The sequence below is a fragment of the Sebastes umbrosus genome, chromosome 4, assembly GCF_015220745.1.
Source record: "Sebastes umbrosus isolate fSebUmb1 chromosome 4, fSebUmb1.pri, whole genome shotgun sequence".
Classification (NCBI taxonomy): domain Eukaryota; kingdom Metazoa; phylum Chordata; class Actinopteri; order Perciformes; family Sebastidae; genus Sebastes; species Sebastes umbrosus.
Window position 1 is genome coordinate 852,239 of NC_051272.1, and position 23,049 is coordinate 875,287.

The following is a 23,049-nucleotide window of genomic DNA, read 5'->3' on the forward strand; positions in this document are numbered from 1 at the left end:
TTCTGTCTTTTAGTGATTTTATTTTTTGTTTTTAGAAATAGAAAATGAAAATCAACCCGTTTTTTTTAAAGTTTAGTTCATCCCCCTTTTTGAACCCGATAAAAAAAACGTCTCGTATTTCAATATTCATTTCGGTATTTTAAAACGAAAATCAAATAACCACAATTCTTTTGTTTTTTTAATACCTGTTTGTGAAAGGAAAATCTAATAACCAAAAGATACACTGACCAGACCGGAAACCCACCAGGAACCACCACAATCAACATAAACGTGTTGAGCTCAATAACAATGGAAACTTCCCATGTTTTTCCCGAAACCTGAAAGCAGCACATTCCTTATAGTCTGGGAGGAGTCTGTTTGTGTGTGAGGCGACATCTAGTGGTCAGTTAGTGTCAGTGGTCAGTCAGGAAGAATACATCCTGCATCCTTACAGAGAAGTATGACTGCAAAACTGATCTATACAAGTACAAGTTATGAATTTTATTAAAATAAAAGTATATGCGGATTATGTTACATATTTTATTATTGGTTAATTGTAAGATAAGATAAGATAAGATAAGATAAGATAAGATAAGATAAGAGCAGCAAATGGGATAGTGCAGAAACAAGAAGCAGTAAAAATAAAAAGCAAGATACAACACAGTAAATAAATTATTAAGTGTCATACTGCAGATATGCCTTGGATACCGAGGGTGGTTAAAACAGTGGTTTTAAGACAAAAATTAAGATTTTTATTTTTCATAAATAACTGTAGTTATTATAATATAAATAAACAATTGGTACCTGATATTGTTAACTTAAAAGTGTTTAGTTAGTTTCACTACAATTTAAGTAAATAAGTACGGCAGGGCAGATGAAAAAGTGTGAGAAAGACAGTTACACGGGTGAAAAGTGTATTTATTTATTTATTTATTTGTTCATTCGTTACCTCAGTGCAGAAAATGAGGAAGGAAAATTTTATAAAACGGTCGCTATATCATGACAGTAGTGCACGAAACAGGTAACCTGAAAAAAAAAACATGTTCCTCTGTGTCCTCCGGTGATCCTAACGACTTCTGCAAGACTTCACAGACCGGATGAAAACAACCAATCAGAGCCGAGCTGGAGCCTTGCCGTCTCTGAGCAGCTATCAATCATTCGCAAACTCCGATCAAACGGTCAAACTAGGCAGCGCTGATCAAATATGAATCAATATTCTGTTACGTTAATGCCTATTTCTCTCCTCAGAATCATTTTGTAGTGCACGGTTTAGCTGGAAAATTAGAAAGTTTGTGACCCGGCAGCCATGTGTTGACAGCCCACCAGCCGGAGCTCAGCCAATAGGAACGCTCTCTCTGAAATGACCTGTGATTGGTCAAAGTCTCCCGTCACGGGCTAGATGTTCTAAAGCCTGAAAACAGAGCCATGAGGAGGAGCAGAAGTCTAGTTTTCTCTCAGAACACTTGAATTACAATATGCTGAAAGGTTATTATGGGAGTTTTTGCGCAATGATGCCAAAGAATTGTTGCCTACTGAAGCTTTAAAACTGATTTAGGGTCTTTCGCATGGTGCAAGATAATCTGGCCACTAGTGCAGAATGGATATTCAATAATTTAATTTAAGAATGACAACATCATTGTCTCGTGATTGCCATGATTTATTTTATAAGGAGGAAAACAGAAATGAGATGCAGCAAATAAAACACCAACTAAAGAACAAAACAAAGCATTGATCCAAAATACAACAAGGCAAGAATGAATGCTTTTCATATTGTGACAACTTAATAAAACAATTAAAGGGGAACGGAACGATTCCTGGAAAATTTCCGTCCAAACGTCGACCGCTCCCGGTGAATGGAATACCCCGCTGCAGGTCAACCGTGTGCCCCCAAAGCGGCGTCCCTCCTCGGGGGCCTCTCCACCTCCACAGTGGTCGGGTCACATTCCAGCATCTTCCTGATCCAATCATCATCCAGCGCTCCCTCGATGAACTCCTCCAGACTGATGATGGCTGCAGTCACAACAAGGACAGACAGCGATCACAGACAAAGATATCCGGCTCATACTGACAAGTACACAGAAAAGTCTAAGTGTACTTGGCTTATACTGACAAGTATACTTAAAAGTCTAAGTATTCCTGGCTTATACTGACAAGTATACTTAAAACTCTAAGTATTCTTGTCTCATACTGACAAGTATACAGAAAAGTCCCTATGAGGGTGAGCTACCACATGATTTCGGGCAGAAAGGGGAGATCATTTCCTCACCGTTATTGTCTTTATCTAGTCGCACAAATATCCCGTTGGTACATTCTTCAGCTGTGAGTGGGTTGGGTTCTGTTAGAGCAGCTGCTACATTCATCTTATACACAGCCTGTGAACAGAAGGAAACACACACACCATCTTTATCTGTGGCATCATCTCATGATGAGGAGACAGAGTTTGTGTACCTGCATGATCTCCAGCATCTCCTCCCTCGTAATGGATCCGTCTCTATCTTTGTCGTAGAGCTTAAAGGACCACCGCAGCTTCTCCACAGCTGACCCTTCAATGAGCATGCTGATGGCCATGACGTACTCCCTGAAATCCACCACCCCGTCCTGAAGACAACATCTTTGGTTGTTCTAACTTATTATGACTCAGCATTTATCATTGTCCTGTTGTAGTAAAAGTATTCCCTCCAGACCAGAACAGAGGTCAGCAACCTGCGTCTCTTCAGCTCCTCTCCAATGGAAATGAATAACTGTTCTTTGTTTACATTTTCATTTTTATCTATCATTGTTGTAGGTCTATGGTACGACGGTTCAACGGAGTATTAGGGCCACATTGAGGAAAAATAATAAATCTGAGATTTAGAGAATAAAGTCATAGGTTTATAAAGTAGTAATTTTATGTTATTTTCTTTTTTTCTCATAAAGTTATGACTTTATTCTTGTAATATTACGACTTTATTCTGTAAATCTCAGATGTTTTTTCCCTCAGTGTGGTCCTTATACTCCGTAGTACATTGTCTCTTTGGCCCTCACTGCATTAGACTTATATACAATATACTTAGACTATAAACTGTGTTACCTTCATCACAGTGATCAAATGTTTTGCGGCTCCAGACAGATTTTTATTTTTATTTTTTTGTCTAAAATGTCTCTTTTGATAGTAAAGGTTGCTGACCCCTGCTCCAGACCCATGACATATACAGTGTATTATTACATATACAGTGTATTTAGTCGTATATAAAGTCATTCAGAGCAGTTTTCTTACCCCGTTGTTGTCCAATGTGCGGAATATCTGTTGTGCGTACTCGGCTGACTCGCTGCCCACCGTTCCATCGCAGAAATGCCTTTGAAACTCATGAAGAGTGATCAGCCCACTTGGACATTCATTAATGAACTTTCTATCCCAAAAAGAAAAAAAGACAAATACCACTTGTGTTTAATAAAGAGAGAATAACAGTGCGAGTTGTTGTAATGCAGCAGAGAACACAGAGGCAGGTTTGGGTAAAAGGTCAGAGCTGTAGCAGCAGAAACGTGTCCTTTAAATTAAGAGAATTAAGGTCAGACAATCCCCTCTCCGTGGAGATTACACGTGTTTGAAAGCTTGTTTACACGCTGAGACGTGACCACTAAGATAATTAGGCCAAATGATTTTGAACCACTTCACTACAACACGGTGAAGTGAAGCTAATCAGCAGTGTGAAATAAAGAGGGACGAGAGACACTATTGTTCATACTACTGAGTCCACGGACATCCCTTACCAAAATGAAGTGTGCTACTAGTATACTTCTTTTCAACTTAAATTAAGAGAATATACTTTCAGTTTGCTTTTTATGTATTTATCAGAGATATACTTAGTATACTTAAGTATACTTGGCTTCTACTGACAAGAAAAAAATCTGAGATTTCCAGAATAATCATATTACGAGAATAAAGTCATAACTTGACGAGAAAAGAAAGTCGTAATATTACGAGAATAATGTCATAACTTTACGAGAAAAAAGTCGTAATATTACGAGAATAATGTCATAACTTTACGAAAAAAAAGTGGTAATATTACGAGAATAAAGTCATAACTTTACGAGAAAAAAAGTGGTAATATTACGAGAATAAAGTCATAACTTTACGAGAAAAAAAAGTGGTAATATTACGAGAATAAAGTCATAACTTTACGAGAAAAGAAAGTCGTAATATTACGAGAATAATGTCATAACTTTACGAAAAAAAGTGGTAATATTACGAGAATAAAGTCATAACTTCACGAGAAAAAAAAGTGGTAATATTATGAGAATAAAGTCATAACTTGACGAGAAAAAAAAGTTGTAATATTACAAGAATAATGTCATAACTTTACGAATAAAAGTCGTAATATTACGAGAATAAAGTCATAACTTTACGAGAAAAAAAAGTCGTAACCCCTGTTCTACCTGAATACTCACAGAGCATGGAATTAATTAACAGCTTCTCTGTGGAAAATGTCAAAAGCCAAATGAAAGTCTTACCTGAACCATTCGTACAGCTCAGTCACATAAGAGCCGCCTCTCCTACGAGGCAGGGTCGCAGCCTGGCCCATTCTGTGAAGGAGCAGCAGCTCTGCATTCACCACCGACTTTATATATAACACAGCAAATCCCAGCTTATGCCATGCTTTCTTAATTGCACCAGCCACTACCTTATCACATTTCACAAATTACTCAAAGCTAATCTCCTCAGATGACAGGGGGACAAAAAGGAAGGTTGTAAGTGCATCTCAATCTGCGTCACTGTGGAATGAAAAGTGGCGAGAGCTTGAAGAAATGTTTTGAATTCCATGTGGTTATTCACAAAGTCTGTTGTCTTTCCCGGACGAGCTCCCCATTTGTTACGATCCCCTCCGTTTAAGGTCCAGGGGATGGAGGGAGTAACAAAAATAAATTTGTAAACCCGGAAATGAGAGGCCTGGCAACAAGATTGTGTGAAAAATAATCATTCAATTTATTATCAAAAAATATGATAAAAAAAAAGTACAAACACCAAATGAAAACTGCTCTCTAACCGAAAGCGGGAGGTAAGTACACAACTAAAAAGATATGGAAGTAACCAATAATAAAACACTCAACTTAAAGCTACTGCTCCACAGAGACAGCGAACAATACAACCTTGAACATTGCAAAGTTTAAAGCACACCCGTCAACCACGGAACACACATACTCGGAGATCGTGCAGATCGGCACTGGGCAACTTCTCCTCCGTTCTCCTGCTGTTTTATACTCTCCGTGAAAAAAAAAAACAACTTACAACTGCACGTAACACTATTCAATCCAAATATAGATATCTGAAAATATGCCCAAAGCTCTCGTTGAGGGTTTAGTAAACTAATATTTATCATTGCAACAAGAACAGCCCAGACGTGTCATGTCGATAGTAGCAGCAATACACAAATACAGTAAGTTCTTCCTCTGGGGCCCAAAACACAAACAAACAAACAATAATGAACATATAAAGTGGCAGGAAGTGGTAGAACGGAGGCAGTAACACGCCGCCCACAGCCCAATATATAGAGTTAATGTCCTTCCTCCTGTGTGTCACCAGTCTGTCTTAACTTTCCAAGTCTAATGATGCAACAAACTTCTAAAACTAACAATAAATGATACAAAAACAAAAACAGCATGTCACAAAGCAGGGCGTAAAAACAAAACATAACGTTCCCTATCTTACAAAAGCTGTTTTATTACAAACGGAGACAGAAGCAAAATATGTGACCCCTCAGCAAGATTTATCACTCAGTCACCTCCAGAATGAGCTGAAGTGGAAGCAAAGTTTTAGCTTTCTGGGGAGCCACAACTGAGCAATGATTGAACAAGAGGAACAAATAATTATACAACATGGAGTTTAAAAAAGAACAGCCTGCATCTCTGGCTGCGTAGCTCTGCTCGTTAGGTTAGATCAGGTGTCTGCAACCTGCGTCTCTTCAGCTCCTCTCCAGCGGCTCCCTGTGGAGTTTTAGAAATGGAAATGAAGAACTGTTCTTTGTTTACATTTTCATTTTTATTTATCATTGTTGTAGGTCTATGGTACGACGGTACGACGGAGTATTAGGGCCACATTGAGGAAAAAAATAAATCTGAGATTTAGAGAATAAAGTTGTAATATACTTTTACAAGAAAAAGTCATAATATTATGAGAATAAAGTCAGAAGTTTATAAAGTAGCAATTTTACGTTATTTTTTTCTTTCTTTAAGTTCTGACTTTATTCTCATATTACAACTTTTTTTTTGTAATATTACGACTTTATTCTCGTAATAGTACGACTTTTTTCCTGTAAAGTTATGACTTTATTCTCGTAATATTCTGACTTTATTCTGTAAATCTCAGATGTTTTTTCCCTCAATGTGGCCCTAATACTCCGTAGTTCCAGTCTCTTTGGCCCTCACTGCATTAGACTTATATACTATATACTTAGACTATAAACTGTGTTACCTTCATCACAATGATCACGTTTTGTGGCTCCAGACAGATTACTTATTTTTTTTGACAGTAAAGGTCGCCGACCTCTGGGTCAGGTAGGTAGTGAGTGAGTGCTGAAGCCAACATGTACAATTCCTGTTTTATTTGTGAACGAGCTGCCGCTCCGTTCATGATGTGCACAGTATGCGTCAAGTCAGTCCGATGATAGATTTTAGCCCTCCTTTCAGTCTGCAGGAGGTCGCCAGGTGGGAGGCGGTCTCCAGAAGCAGCTCAGGTTTATCGAGTGTCCGAGCAGACCGGTCCAAAGGCACTACGGACACGAGCGGGAGGCTCCGATGAGTCCAGCTGCTCCTCGTATGATTCAAGCATTACAGAGAAAATTGGAAAAGCCTCAACAGTCCTCATACGATCGTGGCCCGAGACACCAATATGAATGAATAACATGCAGTCAAAAGGGTATCAATAAGCCCAAAATCAATGTTTCCTAACAGGTGAAGTGTACCAAAGTGCTAACATTTTTTTAAACAAGCCAGTACAATAATAATTACAATAATGTCCGTATTATTTGACCTTATATTAACCCTTATGGCCAACTGACTGCCTCATGATTCTCAGCAGTGATATAGCTACTGATATAAATCACAACTTAATGGCTGTCAACGTTTTGTTAGTAAAATCAGAGAATTGTAAACATGAGCAATACAAAACTCTACATGAGGTAAATCGGATCCATATAACTCATTCAAGTTCTCACCAAATAGTCTTTTTGATTCATGCATGTTACGGGAGTGACGATTACACGGAGAGTTAAAGGATCACACCTTAAATTCCAGAATTTATGGAATGATAGCTCTGCACAGCATAATCCCTTAAAGGTCCCATATTGTAAAAAAGTAAGATTTTCATGTCTTTTATATAAAAGACATGAAAATCTTAAAAAAGTAAAAAAGTAAGATTTTCATGTCTTTTATATAAAAGACATGAAAATCTTACTTTTTTACAATATGGGTATTAATAACCTGCGTCTCTTTAGCCCCTCCAGTGGCTCCCTGTGGATTTATAGAAATGGAAATGAATAACTGTTCTTTGTTTACATTTTCATTTTTTATTTATCATTGTTGTAGGTCTATGGTACGACGGAGTATTAGGGCCACATTGAGGAAAAGAAAAATAAATCTGAGATTTAGAGAATAAAGTCATAATATTACGAGAATAAAGTCATAAAGTTTATAAAGTAGTAATTTTACGTGTTATTTTAAAATCAGTTTTTCAGTTCAGTTTTTCCCCCCACGAGTGAGTGAACAAATCAATAAAGGATCTCTGAAAAAGTAAACAAACCCAACATCTCGACGCTGTTGCTCTCTGTGTGTCAAACTGACACACAGAGAGCAGAGGACAGAGAGTTACTCGCCAAACGTTGTCCATATCCACCTGCTTTTGGCGCTTGTTAATTTGGGACCCTGATTACAGGCATCGTACGGCACCGTTGGTACTGTGGAAAACGAGTACCGTCATGTTTTTAGAATTTTGGCATCAACTTGGTACTGAAGTATCGGTTCTCGTGACATCCCTAGTCTATAGGAGTGGACATACAAAAAACAAAAACAATGAAAAATATCCTTCCTATGCGAACTATCCCTTTAAGACAGATATGGCTTGAAGACATGGTGTCACATCATATACAGAATATATATTCAAGTCAGTGTACAAGAGAAGAGGTTAGCTGGACTGTTTCCAAGGAAAAATGTTCAGATGCCGACAAGAGAGAATCTCTGAGCGGCACTCCGTGAGGTCACTGAAAGTTAGAGGTTATGGAAGTGTGGTTCTGCCGCAGTGCACGCCGGCTACCGACGGCTTGGATCCTGAGGGGGGGTCACAGAGACGGGCCAGGTTGTCAAGGTGTCTTCCTCACATTTTAATCAAACATACAGTACCTTATCAAATTACAACCTTTTATATAAAAAAAAAACAACATGAAATCGATTCAGTGCAATTTTTTTTTGCATCGTCACTCCCAACCTTTGTTGGGTGGAGGAGAGAATCCAGAGCCATCATCATGATGTACATCACATCACCGTCATCACGGGTTCTTCAACCTTGTGAGGCCTCTTCAGTAAAACGGAGGATGACGGTCGATGTGAAGGAAAGCAGTGAAGAACAGCGGTTCAGGGCGAGCAGACCGCCGTAAGGCTTTAGAGGCACATCCTCCTTCTGACAGCGAGGCGTCCCTTTTTAGTCGTCGATCCCGCTCCCCGTTAGAGCAGCCACACGAAGACTACACAGCTTATATGGAAAAAGGTAACTAATAAATAAATAAAAGGTCCTTTGAGAAAAGGGAATGCTGTCTTAGAGGAAGCATTCAAGCAGTTCTCATCACAAAAATGATGGTCCGAGTGTCTTTCAGAGTGCTTCGGCATCTCTAGATCCTATAAAGACCAGTGCATATCTTCAAAGTCCACGGCGTCGCCCAAGTTAGTGTCCGTCTCCAGGAGGCTCATGATCACCGCCATGGCTGCTTCATCATTGCTCAGACTACTAAGGCCCGGTCCAACCACGCTGTCCAGATCCAGCTGGGAGTTCTCCCCTGAGGTGAGAAAGAATACCGGATTAATAAGAGGAGATAATTAAATATGATCCTGTATATTATAATCTATTAATAAGCCTATGAACAGGATCAGAGAGAATACCCATGAGTGACTCTGCTCCTGAGAAAGCAGCTCCCTGGGGCTCGTCCTCTGAGCTGGACTTTCCTGGAATCTCCATGTCTGTTGCCTCTCCGTTTGGCACCTTCAGAGAGGAAAGGAAAGAGGAGGAAATTATATAAATTACAGCCCGAGCAGCAACATGGCAGGAGTTTAGTCATGAGTACATCCAGCGTTGATTGCATCACTTTATGGTTGTTTTACTTCTAAGAAAATATTTTGCCGTTATTACTGTGAGACGTTTAAACAAACCAGTCTGAGCTTCTTTAGTCAACATGCCCGTCTGAAACATGTTTTTTTCTGCTCCCATATATTTGCAAACATCTTCTGCATGGTTTTATTAAAACTAAAAACTAGAATTATTGCCTTGTGGTTGTACGCCTCCACCAAGCAGTCAAGCTGCAGTTTACATCCGTGTCCGTCCAAAATGTCATCACTTCATCATTTATTTATTTTTTTATAATATAAAATATATATATATATATATATTCTTGAGTTATGGCCAAAAATGTGTTTTGTGAAGTTACAGAGAGTTCATCCTTTAAGAAATTAAGGCAATTGATCGTTAAGGGGTTCCTGAGATATCGCGTTCACGAGAATGGACCGGACGGACGGACCAATACCTCAATACATAATGCCTACAGCCACACCTTATTCAGGAAGTGACAGTTATTTTTGTTGCACTTGGCCAATATTGGGACAAAAACAATAATTTTCAATTATTCATTTCAACTTGTAGATGTAAATTATACATACATGTATGTATATAAATTATATATATATAAAAATTATACATTATATATATATACAAATTATAAATTTTATATAGTATGTATAAAGAGTATGCTGAGAGAGATGCATAAAACCGGAGTCACATTCCTTGTATGTACAGTATGTACTTGGCGAATTAAAACAGATTCTGCTGGTTTGACTGAACTTCATGTGAGGATTTCCACCAAGTAGCACTGTAAAACTTATACTCTAATGTAGGCCTACATCCCCATGGACACTACACACCGGTAAGCATGCAGTATATGGTTAATGATGGAAGATATGCATGTACACTGACTCACATTGTTGCTGATTTGATTGTGAGTTTGTGGACATTTCTCCTGTGGTAGACTGAACGGGCTGACGCTGCCACTGGAAGGTGATGAGTTCATCCTAAAGCAACACAGACACAGATCAACTTAAAAACATCGTCAGCAACTGGAGCAAATAAAAAAAAAAGACTCTTTGTACTTGACTATCAGATTTACTTATCTCTCCATCACTATGACAGAAAGTAAAGAGGACTTGCTCTGCTGTGAGGTCACACCTGTTGAAATCCAGCAGCTCGTTGGCGATCTGGGTCCCGATGCTTCCAGCGTAAATCATAGCTCCGGGTGAGGTGGAGATGCCTGGTATAACCGGGAGGGACTTCTTGCCATCGTCTAACAGAAGAAAAAAAACGTTACGAGCCAAATGAACAGACGTGTGGTTTACAGTGTGCTGTGGTATCACAAGAGATCATCAGAGATCTGTACTGTCTGACCTTCAGAAGTCCTGGAATTGCACGACATTACAGACTTGTTTCCCGACCGACTGGTTCGACTGTGATCACACCTTGTTGTCGTGGGATGAGAGAACAGGTGAAGCTCTGATTAATATACTGCGCATCTGTCTCAGATGCTAAATATTTAGGTAATGACAAAAGGGACTGAAGGATATACTCACGATATAACTGTGTTACTTGACACGATGTATTCTACTTCTTTGGTCCAGGGATTTACAAAACTAAACCACTGACTCTGCAGAGTCACAAAAGAACCGTATTTTGTTTTGAACTTATAGCAGTTTGTCTCTATTTTGTCTTTACTCCGCAGCACTGGGGAAGAAAAACAGAGAGAGGACGAGTTAGAGGAGCTGCAAAAGGAGAGAATACTAATTAACATTTGATCCAAATCGGCTGACATAATTGAGGAACGTAGGTATCATCTTCGCAGACATTAAAAGGATCCAAGACAATTAGAAGAAAGTAGGGCCGTCAAAGCCCACGTAAAATGGCGCCAGGGGTTTGCGACGTTGTCGGCAACCACCCGACCCGTCTTGAAACACGGACCAAGGAGTCTAACGCACACGCGAGTCAAAGGGTGCAAGCAAAACCCTGTGGCGCAATGAAAGTGAGGGCTGGTGTGTGCTGGGGTCGGGCGCACCACCGGCCCGTCTCGCCCACACCGTCGGGGGAGGTGGAGCGTGACGACCTGAAAGATGGTGGCGAGAAGTTAACGTCGTGCTGCTGTAAAGTGGTATCGGTGCCATTGTATCGGAGCCGTTTTGCGAGTACGAGTACATGAGCACAGTATCGGACCCGATACCCGATACCCGACACCGGTATCGGTGTATCCCTATAAACAACCATGCGTTTAACCGTGATTAAATCTTTTAATTGATTCACAGCCCTAGAAGAAGAAAGATTAAAACAGAATGAAGCTGAAAAGTGTTATTTGCCTTTTCGATGTCTGTCAGCTAAATGCGGTAAGTCGTCTTGATGGAAGTACTCGTAGCACGACGTCCCGAGCAGTTCCTGGGGAAGATAACCAAGAATGGTCGTCGCTCTGCAGAAGAAAAGGAAAAAGTGAAGTGTTAAAAGAGCATAGAGGTGTATCACGCTAGCATGAATTACTTTTAACCAGCTACTGTATTATTTAGAAAGCTGTATGCACGTCGACATCAACAGTCGTTTCTATTGATCAAAGATGTTAGAAATGAAATATTTGAAATATTATAACCCTCTACCACCCCCTAATTGAAATTCACTTCTACCTTTGATCAACAAAGGTGAATTTGCCATCCATGGCACAGCGTGTGATGAACTCTGTGGGTTTAACTCGGACTTCTCCATTAACCTGTGGAGATGAGCTGGAGTGGATGCGTCCCATCGCCACCAGGCAGCTGAAGTGGGAGCCGTCCTGCTTGTCCGCATCGCCCTCCCCCTCCGCTCCCAGCTGGCTGCTGGGCCAGCTGCGCATGTAGCCCGTACAGTGGACCGTGCAGAACTTCTGCGACTCTGTAGGCACAAACCACAACATACACAATACATCAACATCAAATAGAAATTAAACTAAGAGATCATCTTGTGATGGGATCACACCACCAGCCGCGACGCATCATCGGAGCAGGGGCGTCAAGTAAAGGGGGGGGGGGGCACTTCCTATGATCCTAGGAACATGATTTCTTTCAGGTTACCTGTTTCATGTACTACTGTCAGGATATAGCAACGTTTTATAAAAATAACTGTTTTTAAATCATATTTGCTCAAATCTCGCCTCCTTCAGCTTTAAATTGACCTTTTCATTTCACACGGTATCTTTGCTTCACGTCGTGAATAGAAGTCTACCTGATAAATATATTAGCTGTTATACATGAAACCAAATAGATACAAACCCTGAATGTACAGACGTTATCTGCTGAATAAGCCACTGGATCATTTCCTCACCTTTCTTTTTGGAAGTGCTGGCTTGGAATTCCTTCTCCTCCACCTTGACAGAAATCTTGTTGTACTTCATGCGGCAGAAGAATGAGCGGCGGGCGCCTGAACACAGCCGCGCAGCGCCGACTGGGAGGTCAGCCTGGACCTGCAGACCGGCTGGAGACACGACAGGAGTGTTAAATGTGCCCTCTCTCTCTCTCTCTTTAACCTTTATTCAGATCTCCATTGACTGTGGCTGAAGCCCAGCTATTCTTCCTGGAGTCCACTTAAATCACTTTGAACTGTTGGGCTACATTTCAGTTCACAATCACATTACAATCTTTACCAACAATGACCACAACATCATATTCAAGACACAACCCAACACACAACACAGGACCTAGGTTCAGGTAATACTATTCACAGAGTATAGATGTGGTTATGCCTGTGGCTGGACCATAGCATATTATGTCAAAATACAAAAACATACAAACACAGAACAAGCAAAAACTTCTCACTCTCACATGTGCAATAGGACCCGAAAGATGGTGACAGGAGGTTAACGTCACGCTGCCGTAAAGTGGTATTGGTGCCGTTTTGCCAGTATGAGTACATGAGCACAGTATCGGACCCATTACCGGTATCGGTGCATCCCTATCTCTCACTCTCACACTCACACACACACACACAAATAAGTGCTTTACTTTTAGCATCTATGAGTCGTTCACGTGGGTATAATTCAGAAGCCGACAGCTGCTCCTTCACTTTTCCCATGTCCTTTGGGTGTATGTAATCAAACAGGCTCTGTCCAATCAGCTCCGCCTGTAGGAAGAACAAACACTTGATCAAACTGACATTAAATAAAAAGATATTCTGCATCTAAGGATTCCTGCTGACAGGAAAACAATATGAGTGTATTGATTGTGGCCTGCTGACCCTGGAGCACACCAGATACCGCGCGGAGCAGAGATGGAGCACATTAAAGCTACAGCTGGTAATTTTAAAGGTCCCATGTTGTGCTCATTTTCAGGTTAATACTTGTATTTTGTGTTTTTACTAGAACATGTTTACATGCTGTAATGTTCAAAAAACACTTTTTAGTTTGTTTTTGTAAGGGCCAGGTATAATGCCTCAGAAGTATGTAGCTACATTTACCTACAAAATACATGGTTTGGAGAACTGTGTAGCAATGGCCATAATTTGATTAGGCCTGAGCTGAATAGCTTAAATGACATTTCATCTACTACAATATTTAAATTGTGTTTTTTTTTATCTGATTCTGCTGTCCGTTTAATGTCACAAATTCGATGAAAATTCATGCTGTCTCCTTTTATCGGTACTGATATATTATAGCTAAAAAACTAAAACTGAAAATGAATTTATGTTATTTTATTTTTTATTTGTTTTTTAAACAGGCGATAAAGTTTCAGTGTTAACTTTTCTTAAAAGATGTCGTTTTTATTTAGTTTCAGTTTCCGACAAAATTTTTCACTGCTAATTTTCGTTTTAGTTTCAGTTTTAGTTTACAATAATAAGCCCATTAACAGTCGTGCCAAGACAATGCAACCCATCTGGTGTGTCCGGGGTTTCACATGAACAAAGATGCTGCAGATACAGAAACAAATGTAAAAGCGTTACCCGACTATAATTTAATATCTTCGTGACGGACTCTGAGACAAAAACTATTTTCCCACGATCACAGCCAACTACAAACAGGAACCCATCTGCAGCCTGCACAACAAAGAAACATGGGGGGGGGGATAAGGGGATGCAATGAAACGACATGGTAAAGACAAAAGCAAGAGGCCATTGAATAGATTTCTATATTCTATTTCTATATTTTATTGTATTTAAAGGTGCTAAATTCGATATTTGGAGCATTTCTATTGCCTCCTCACGGCTCTCAACATGGCGACGGCTGAGCTGGAGGGTGGTTGCTACGCTTCCGTGATGGCGGCGTCAGTCGGGACGGCGTTATCAGCTGTAACCGCCATATGAGAGTTGTGTATAACAGCGGCCGTGAGCTAGCGAGTGGGGCACGCTCACATGCACGAACATGTATTAAAAGCATGTGTGGCCAGCCCGGCCACGTCAACAAAGCACAGAGAAGCTCAGATTACAACACACACAGAGGGAGAGCGACTTCATTCTCTGCTCAGGTAGACATTACCACTCTATATCGTTACATAGCTAATAGTTGTTGATGTTAAATTAATGCTCTGGATATTGAATTTAGCACCTTTAATATAGTTTTTAAACTAAACAGAAGCATTTAAATTATAATGTGCATCAGTTATAGACGGAGAACAATCTACACAGCGATTAAAACTGAACATTCAATGCATGTTGGGAGTTTTGATGATCTCTTTATCTAACTATTGTTCGTATCAGATGAACAGAACCCACAGTAAAGCTGGGGCATTGTCACTACAACATTATAGCCTGTTGGTGACTTTTAAATGAAACGTTTAACTAATGAAGTACAAATCTTATCTTAAAACATAAACAGGTATTCCATCATAGTTTCAGTTGCCTTTGTCAGGAATATGTTTACCTTGAGGACAAGGTGTTTGAGCTCCTCGTCGGGAAGGAACGATGGTTTGTAGTTGGCTTCAGAAAAAGAACTTGATGAACCTGAAAACAGACAAAAATGTTACACAGCTGGTCCGATATGAGACTACTATATAACATTTAGACATTAGGTTAAAGTTTATTACAACCTGGATATCATTGTCAGAGTTTTAGGCCATCAACTCTATCGGTAACGTTGACTGTTGAGATCTGGGAACATGATAAAATTGCTAAAAAATATGTTCAAATCATAACTCAAGCCCAACAGGCAACAACAGCTGTCAGTGTGTCAGTGTGCTGACTTGACTATGACTTGCCCCAAACTGCATGTGATGATCATAAAGTGGGCATGTCTGTAAAGGGGAGACTCGTGGGTACCCATAGAACCCATTTACATTCACACATCTGGAAGTCAGAGGTCAAGGGACCCCTTTGAAAATGACCATGACAGTTTTGGAGTTTGGAGCGTTATTTAGCCTCCTACGTGACAAGCTAGTAAATCAAGTTCATGCTTAAATCAGTGATGGCAAAGTCAGGGTGGGTAATTTTTAACATGGTACCTTTGAGAGATTTGAGGTGCTGCACGGCCATTCTGAGCACAGTGAGTTTGTCCAGTTTACGGGACATGGGGTTACAAGTAGGGATCATGGCTGATAGTTTGTCAATGAGATTGTTCATTTTGTCCCGTCTCCTCTTCTCAATTTGGCTGTGCGGTTCCCTGCAAAGACATTAAATAAGAAATCATTTAGAACATTCAAAGGAGTATTCTCCTTTCACTTTATGCCAGGATCAGACTACAAAATATTTTTGACAGTTACGATTGTCACTATGTCAGATTAGACGATTAAGAGTTCTTGTCGTGACTTGGCCGCGACACATGACAGATTACACGTCGGCTCCCTGTTCTGACAACACACACTCTCGCGGCACCGCCGTCTTATTATACGGGCTTACCGGGGCTCAAGCCCCTCCTCCCGGGCCCGACCATGTAAAGGGGCCCACGAGGCTCCAGGGGAAAAAAATTAAAATATAATTCACAGGGAGAAGCGAAAGCGAAAGCGCAACGGGATGCTCCGTGACGCAAAGACACAACGGCGGTGTTTTTTTTACTACGACACAACCTTGATTGAATATCCTACCGCGAGGTCCGGCAGCAGTTGAAGGTCCGATGACATCATTCTGCATAATGAGTAGCAGTGTTTACAGCTGTGCGCATCGGTGCTCAGCCTGTCAAATTCACGGCCGTGACGGAACCCGTCGTGGAAGGCAAAAAAAAAAAAAAAAAACATGCTAGACGTTCTGTCGGGAAGTCATGAGGCGCCCCAGACGCGACGTCGGTTGTCGTGTACTAGGACACACTACACGAGATAAAACGATAAATTTTCGCACACGACGCTCATTTATCGTTCCCGATCCCCTATGACGGCTGTGTCGGGCTATAATCGGGCTGATATCGTGTATTCTGAACTGGGCATTACAGACCATCCGCATCCATGAAACGTAGCTTATACATTTGACATGTAACAATGGCAATGGACATTTTAGGATTTATGACATTACAAGAACGTAGGAGTATTATAAATGTGGTGGGGTCAAATATAACCTACCTGAAGCATTTAATTTTGACATGTTGGTCCTCTCCATCTGACCTGGTAGAGCAGAGAAACACACATTTGAAATGTATTTATGCCGAGCAACAATATGCAAATGCAGAATAGCACAAAATAAACAGGTCAGCTCTGAAAGTCCTTTATCAGCACACAGTACCCGTTTTGGTCATCTTCCATATCTTCCATGTCCATATCCATGGAAGCAGCTTTTGTATCCCTAGGGAAGAAAATTCATCACTATCAGTAGCAACTACAACAATTTAGGTCACTGGATTTAAGAGATTTTCTGTAATCCAAATTAAAGCAATCACACTACTTACTGGATGTCCACGCTGCCCTTGCGCTTCCGGGGCATCTCCATGTTCAAGGATATGCCAGCAGCTGAGGACGGAGTCATCAGGCTGGGCAAAGAGACAGAACCACTTTGGTTTTCCTCAACCAGCACATCCTCTGAAACACACAAGACACAATGAGCTGCGACTGGTCGTAAATGGGGTGAGGACATGATTTAATTTGCGAGCACATCGATACGTTCCTACCTTGTATTATTCAATGCTATAAATCTTGTTTCAGCAATTAAAGCAGTAGTGTTAAGTGAAATGTTGATACCACTTTACGACAGCGTGGCGTTAACCTTTTGGCACAGAGAAGAGAAAGAGAAGTACTCGTATCGGCGAGTACCCAAATGTAAGGAACTTGTACTTGGTCTAAAAAAAAGGGGTATCGGTGCATCCCTAGAAAATATATTTTTTTTAAAAGCGGTCTAACACACACGCACACGCACACGCACACACAGAGAGAAAAGCACAACATGTTCACATTTAAAATTAATTCTTAAAATAGAAATTTGGAGCATTCTCAATTGAAAGACTACTTGAATGATTAATCGACTATCAAAGTTCTTGGTGATTATTTTTCCTGTTGATCAACTAATCATTTCAGCACTACATCGATCACTATTTAACCGCAGAAATTACATTCCATATAATATCATATTTACATGGACGTTAATCATGTCCTACTCATTAATTAATTTGTGCGCACAAGATAAGTATATAGAAAGGCAGCACAGCGCACCGCTGTCTATAGAGAGCAATGTTGCGCGCGGTCGAGCCACAATTACACACGGACACAACAGATATCCGCTGCTTACATTTAGTGTAGTTTTGAACCACAGAACCCTCCGTGCTTATGTGCACATCAAATGTGTTGTTTTGATTAATTATTCTACACAGTTCCTTCCGCGCATCAACATGCGTTTCGCTCCTCTTATAACTCCCTCAGGATCGGCCGTTCCGTCTTTCACCCAGACGGTGTCTCCATCCTGACCAAAATTTTGTCTGAGCTCCACAATTTTAATTATAATAGCCTGAGACGAAACAAGTTGAAAAATAATGTACGTAGGCCCAGACAGCAATATGTTTCCTCTGAGGGAAATTCTCTACAGGACTCCCAAACTGTCAGTGCGTCATGTGCATCCTCTAATGCACCCCCCTATAATATATAATAACGCCCTCTTTCTGATCCTACTCTGTGCTCAAATGCACCACAGGTGCGCCAAGTTAGCCATCCTGATGAAAACGCCTATGGTGCATGCATATTAGCGCCTGCCCGTGCGCGTGAAAGCGCGTGCATCAACACTTAAGTGTCCCGGTTTGGGGGTTTCAAAATATGGTCACCCTATGTTAGCAGCCAAAATGAGTACCCAGTTTACAATATCAAACAATTAATCCAGGGTCTTTTTCTCATGTGGAGACTTAAGCATCATTCAGCCAAAGACTACAGCAGGTGATTTTACTGAAGGAGTATTAATCATCTCAGCTGCAATGGGAACATGTGGGTACTTTACTCTCCATGGCTAATGAATGAAAAGTCTTAGAGTCCTTGAAGCCTTAGACTAACCGATCAATCAACTAATCCGTTCAGCCCTACATCTCAACCAGGCTACAAACAATCCATCAGTGCTACAGAAACGTGCATGCCCACAAGATGTCTTTATGTGAATGGATGCGACTACGTGTTAACAGGGATTATTAAAACCCAAACTGTTATGGTGGGAGTTGTATAGAGACTACAGACAAGACATTGCAGCTCTACTGCCTCCCTCTCTGCATCTCTGAAGCCTGTCATCTATTCTGATAAAATATTAAGCTGCCATGACTGTGATTTAGTCGTTGCCTCAGAAGTATGTGTGGGAGAGAAACTCGAGAGAACGGCACGAGAATGACCAAAAGCGGCTCATATCCATGGCACCCATTTTCAACTCTGCTCCACGGACCCTTTGACCCCAATAGCCATTAACAGATCAGCAACAACCTGATTTTTAATCCCACTCCCCCCCGTCAAGATCTGTTGGATTACAGAGTAACAGCAATGGCAACTAGATGACTGGACATCCTTCAGCCAACTCTCATAATCCCTCTCTCCTGTTCTCACGTGTTCATTAACTTGCTCATTCGTGCAATCCTTGAATGAGCTGCACTTGAATAACCCCACAAGCTGTACTGTGTGTTTTACTCACATTGTCACACGGTAAGGCTGATTGGTTTACCGTGTTATATTTCAAGTTATTTTAAGATACTCAGGTGCAAGACTGCAGGGCACAAAGGAGGTATGCACACCGTTAGGCTCCAAATAAATAGTTTATTTCTCTTCTTTATATTCATACAGCAATGGTCAACTCTGCAGTCAGACAGGTCATAAGCTACCCTGTGTAAGTTAATATATATACACACACCTAGGATCCGCCCAGTAAGTCCACAATCTTTGATGGTTGCAAACACAACAGCTTGATTCAATAACACTCAAGTCACTATGAAACATTATGCTAGTGTAACACACAGTTAACTGCATGCTAATTTAATACCGATTAGTGGGTTGTCTGGGAAAGAAAAACAGGTTCTATGGAAAAGCCTTCTGAGAGAGACGACTTGATGGACCACCGTGGGACCTTAGTTTGGGAAAAATATGAACGATAATCAGCGGCGAGACACATATATTTTTTTGATCCCGTTTGAATTGCGCCCTGAATCACACATATGATGTTTGTCAATTTAAAACATATTTTGCAAGTCAAGAAAGTAGTAGTTGGTTGTAAAACTGTTGAAGTGTCAGACTGTAAATACGTAATTAGAAAGACGACACAGCCAAAAGTCACGTAATGACGTCTCTCTCTCTCTCTCTGAAGTTACGATGCATGTGTGCTTCGTACTGGGATGTACTCACACCAGCAACAGGTCTCGCTCATTCTCTCTTCCCAGCTTATAAAAAGACCAGGAGCAGCTGGATTAGAGGTACCGTGGTACGTACCATGGTTATATTTCTGATGTACCACGGTACGTACCATGATTATATCTGAAGTATCATTGTTATGTCTGAGGTACCGCGATACATACCATGGTTATATCTGAGGTACTGTAGTACGTACCACGGTTGTTTTTTTTATTTAACCTTTATTTAACCAGGTAGTACTCATTGACATTAAGAATCTCTTTTGCAAGAGAGACCTGGCCAAGACAGCAGCATTTAAACATACATTAAAGTTTCAGACGCCACAGCATAAAACAATGCAAAATAAATACATAGCATAATATCATACAAAACACTTTAAAATCAAGTGTTTGAAGCCAACGTTAAAATGGAAATATTCAGAAACACAGACAGTTCCCGATTAACTCTGCTTCTAGGTCTATCATTAATGTTTTAAATTCATCAAAAGTAATCAGATTTTCCAGTTTCAACTCAGCTTGCAGTGTATTCCAGGAAAAGGGAGCGGACTAGTTATACTGCAGAATGTACCATGGCTATATCTGAGGTACTGCAGAATGTACCATGGTTATATCTGAGGTACCATGGTATGTACCATGGTTGTATCTGAGGTACCGCGGTATGTACCATGGTTATATCTGAGGTATGTACCATGGTTATATCTGAAGTACCATGGTATGTACCATGGTTATATCTGAGGTACCATGGTATGTACCATGGCTATATCTGAGGTACCATGGTATGTACCATGGCTATATTTGAGGTACCATGGTATGTACCATGGCTATATTTGAGGTACCATGGTATGTACCATGGCTATATTTGAGGTACCATGGTATGTACCATGGTTATATCTGAGGTATGTACCATGGCTATATTTGAGGTGCCGCGGTACGTACCATGTACCATCTGAGGTATGTACCATGGTTATATCTGAGGTACCGGTATGTACCATGGTTCTATCTGAGGTACCGTGGTACATACCATGGTTCTATCTGAGGTACCGGTACGTACCTTGGTTCTATCTGAGGTACCGTGGTACATACCACGGTTCTATCTGAGGTACCGTGGTACATACCATGGTTCTATCTGAGGTACCGTGGTACATACCACGGTTCTATCTGAGGTACCGTGGTACATACCATGGTTCTATCTGAGGTACCGGTATGTACCTTGGTTCTATCTGAGGTACCGGTATGTACCTTGGTTCTATCTGAGGTACCGTGGTACGTACCTTGGTTCTATCTGAGGTACCGGTATGTACCTTGGTTCTATCTGAGGTACCGTGGTACATACCATGGTTCTATCTGAGGTACCGTGGTACATACCATGGTTCTATCTGAGGTACCGGTACGTACCTTGGTTCTATCTGAGGTACCGTGGTACATACCACGGTTCTATCTGAGGTACCGTGGTACATACCACGGTTCTATCTGAGGTACCGTGGTACGTACCTTGGTTCTATCTGAGGTACCGGTATGTACCTTGGTTCTATCTGAGGTACCGTGGTACGTACCTTGGTTCTATCTGAGGTACCGGTATGTACCACGGTTCTGCAGTGTCTCTATACAGTATACTGTATGTGTGTGTTTGACATGTACCGGTGGAGACTAACAGTCACCATGTACAGATGTTCAGAGACCCTGATAACTGATCCAGCAGAGCTTCGTTCTGGCTCCAGTAACGTTGGACCGTTGGGCCTAAACAGCACCAAACATTAAAGCTAGTTTGACACATCTGACAGACGCACAGTAAAACCAGTTCAGTCAGAAAGTCATGGCCTATATACATATACACAACGACACCCTGCCACAGGCTGAACACAAGCTGCTCCATCACGTTATCTAACGTTGACCCGGTAAACAGGCCGTGCTAGCGATGCTAAGCTAACGTTTCAGAGCTTCAGAGGAACGTTAGAGAACATTAAGTTACACAGAAGTTAAACTGCAGATGTGATTAACGTTATCATCGACAACAAGCAGAGATATAGACATATTCTGCTCAATAAAACTGACAAACCGCGTCGAGCAGAGTTATATAAACGGCTGTTTGCTCCACTGATCTACTGACCTACTTCTGATCTGATCTGATCTGTTCTGCTGGAAGAACCAGAAGTTCCCGGTGAACCGAGACTCTGCCACAAACACACACCAGCTGCTCTGTTTAACGGTTTATACCTCTCACACACAGTCACCACAACCTGAACACTCAATCTGGATCTTTATTAGTAGTGTTTTCAGCTACCTGCCGGTTCTCCTGCCGGTTCTCCTGCCGCTCTGTCACCGCCGCCCGCCGCTGCGTGCCGGGCCGACATGGCTGGAGCCGGAGCCGGTGCGCTGCGAGCCGGAGCTCCGCTGCATGGAGGAGGCGGTTAATCACTCCAGGAGGTTTCTGTGTTAATAGAGGAGGCTGTGGAGGAGCAGAGACGGTGGCAGGATGCTGTACTACTGCCTTATATTCACTATGTGACGAGAATAAAGAGGGAGAGGGCACATAACCCGAGTGAACCGAGAGTAGTGGTGGAAACACGGAAGACAGGACTCAGTCTCCTCCTACCGGCGCACCGGAGCCTCCTCTGCTCCATCCCATGGATCAACCTCATTGACCGGCTCTCTCCTCACGGATCATCACCCGGTTAATGGGCATTTAATGCTCCTTCTTCTTCTTTTCCTTCCTCTTGATGTTTTGTGGAGGTTGGTAAACAACGTTATGGTGCTTTACCGCCACCAGCTGGTAAGAAAAGACAAGAAAAGACTTTTCCATAGAACTTCTTAAATCATACCTCAACTTCATTTGTTTAAAATTAATTATTATTATTATTATTTATGAAGCATATGTCTCCCCAGATTATTATTATAATATAAAATGATGATATATATATATGATATTGTATATATTATTCCTATTTTTAATATTTCCCCTCCATAGTTATATCTGAGAGACCGCGGTACGTACCATGGTTATATCTGAGGTACCGCGGTATGTTCCATAGTTATATGCAAGAGACCGCGGTACGTACCATTGTTATGTCTG

At 41.2% G+C, this 23,049-nt stretch overlaps 2 protein-coding genes across 6 annotated transcripts; both read right to left on the reverse strand.

The window, feature by feature from the left end:
• Positions 1-1,626: 1,626 nt before the first annotated feature.
• si:ch211-245j22.3 (uncharacterized protein LOC563798 homolog) lies at positions 1,627-6,012 on the reverse strand. Its single transcript, XM_037768300.1, has 5 exons — positions 4,471-6,012; positions 3,236-3,368; positions 2,428-2,577; positions 2,246-2,351; positions 1,627-1,989 (listed from the first exon to the last, which is right to left on the reverse strand). The coding sequence occupies exons 1-5, from the start codon at positions 4,539-4,541 to the stop codon at positions 1,853-1,855; spliced, it is 597 nt and encodes a 198-aa protein (XP_037624228.1). The 5' UTR covers positions 4,542-6,012; the 3' UTR covers positions 1,627-1,852.
• A 2,294-nt stretch (positions 6,013-8,306) lies between these two features.
• arntl2 (aryl hydrocarbon receptor nuclear translocator-like 2) lies at positions 8,307-22,718 on the reverse strand. Of its 5 annotated transcripts, XM_037768271.1 has the most exons (18): positions 22,573-22,718; positions 22,261-22,477; positions 17,070-17,199; positions 16,907-16,966; positions 16,747-16,788; positions 15,700-15,857; positions 15,123-15,202; positions 14,207-14,299; positions 13,273-13,390; positions 12,596-12,745; positions 11,923-12,166; positions 11,608-11,714; positions 10,834-10,984; positions 10,652-10,722; positions 10,436-10,550; positions 10,191-10,281; positions 9,103-9,202; positions 8,842-8,999 (listed from the first exon to the last, which is right to left on the reverse strand). In XM_037768271.1, the coding sequence occupies exons 2-18, from the start codon at positions 22,328-22,330 to the stop codon at positions 8,842-8,844; spliced, it is 1,938 nt and encodes a 645-aa protein (XP_037624199.1). In that variant the 5' UTR covers positions 22,331-22,477; positions 22,573-22,718. The 5 variants fall into 5 exon arrangements, with proteins under 5 accessions (XP_037624201.1, XP_037624200.1, XP_037624202.1 ...); XM_037768273.1 differs by having other exon boundaries at positions 8,307-8,999; positions 22,273-22,698; XM_037768272.1 differs by lacking the exon at positions 22,573-22,718 and having other exon boundaries at positions 8,307-8,999; positions 22,261-22,330.
• Positions 22,719-23,049: the final 331 nt, after the last annotated feature.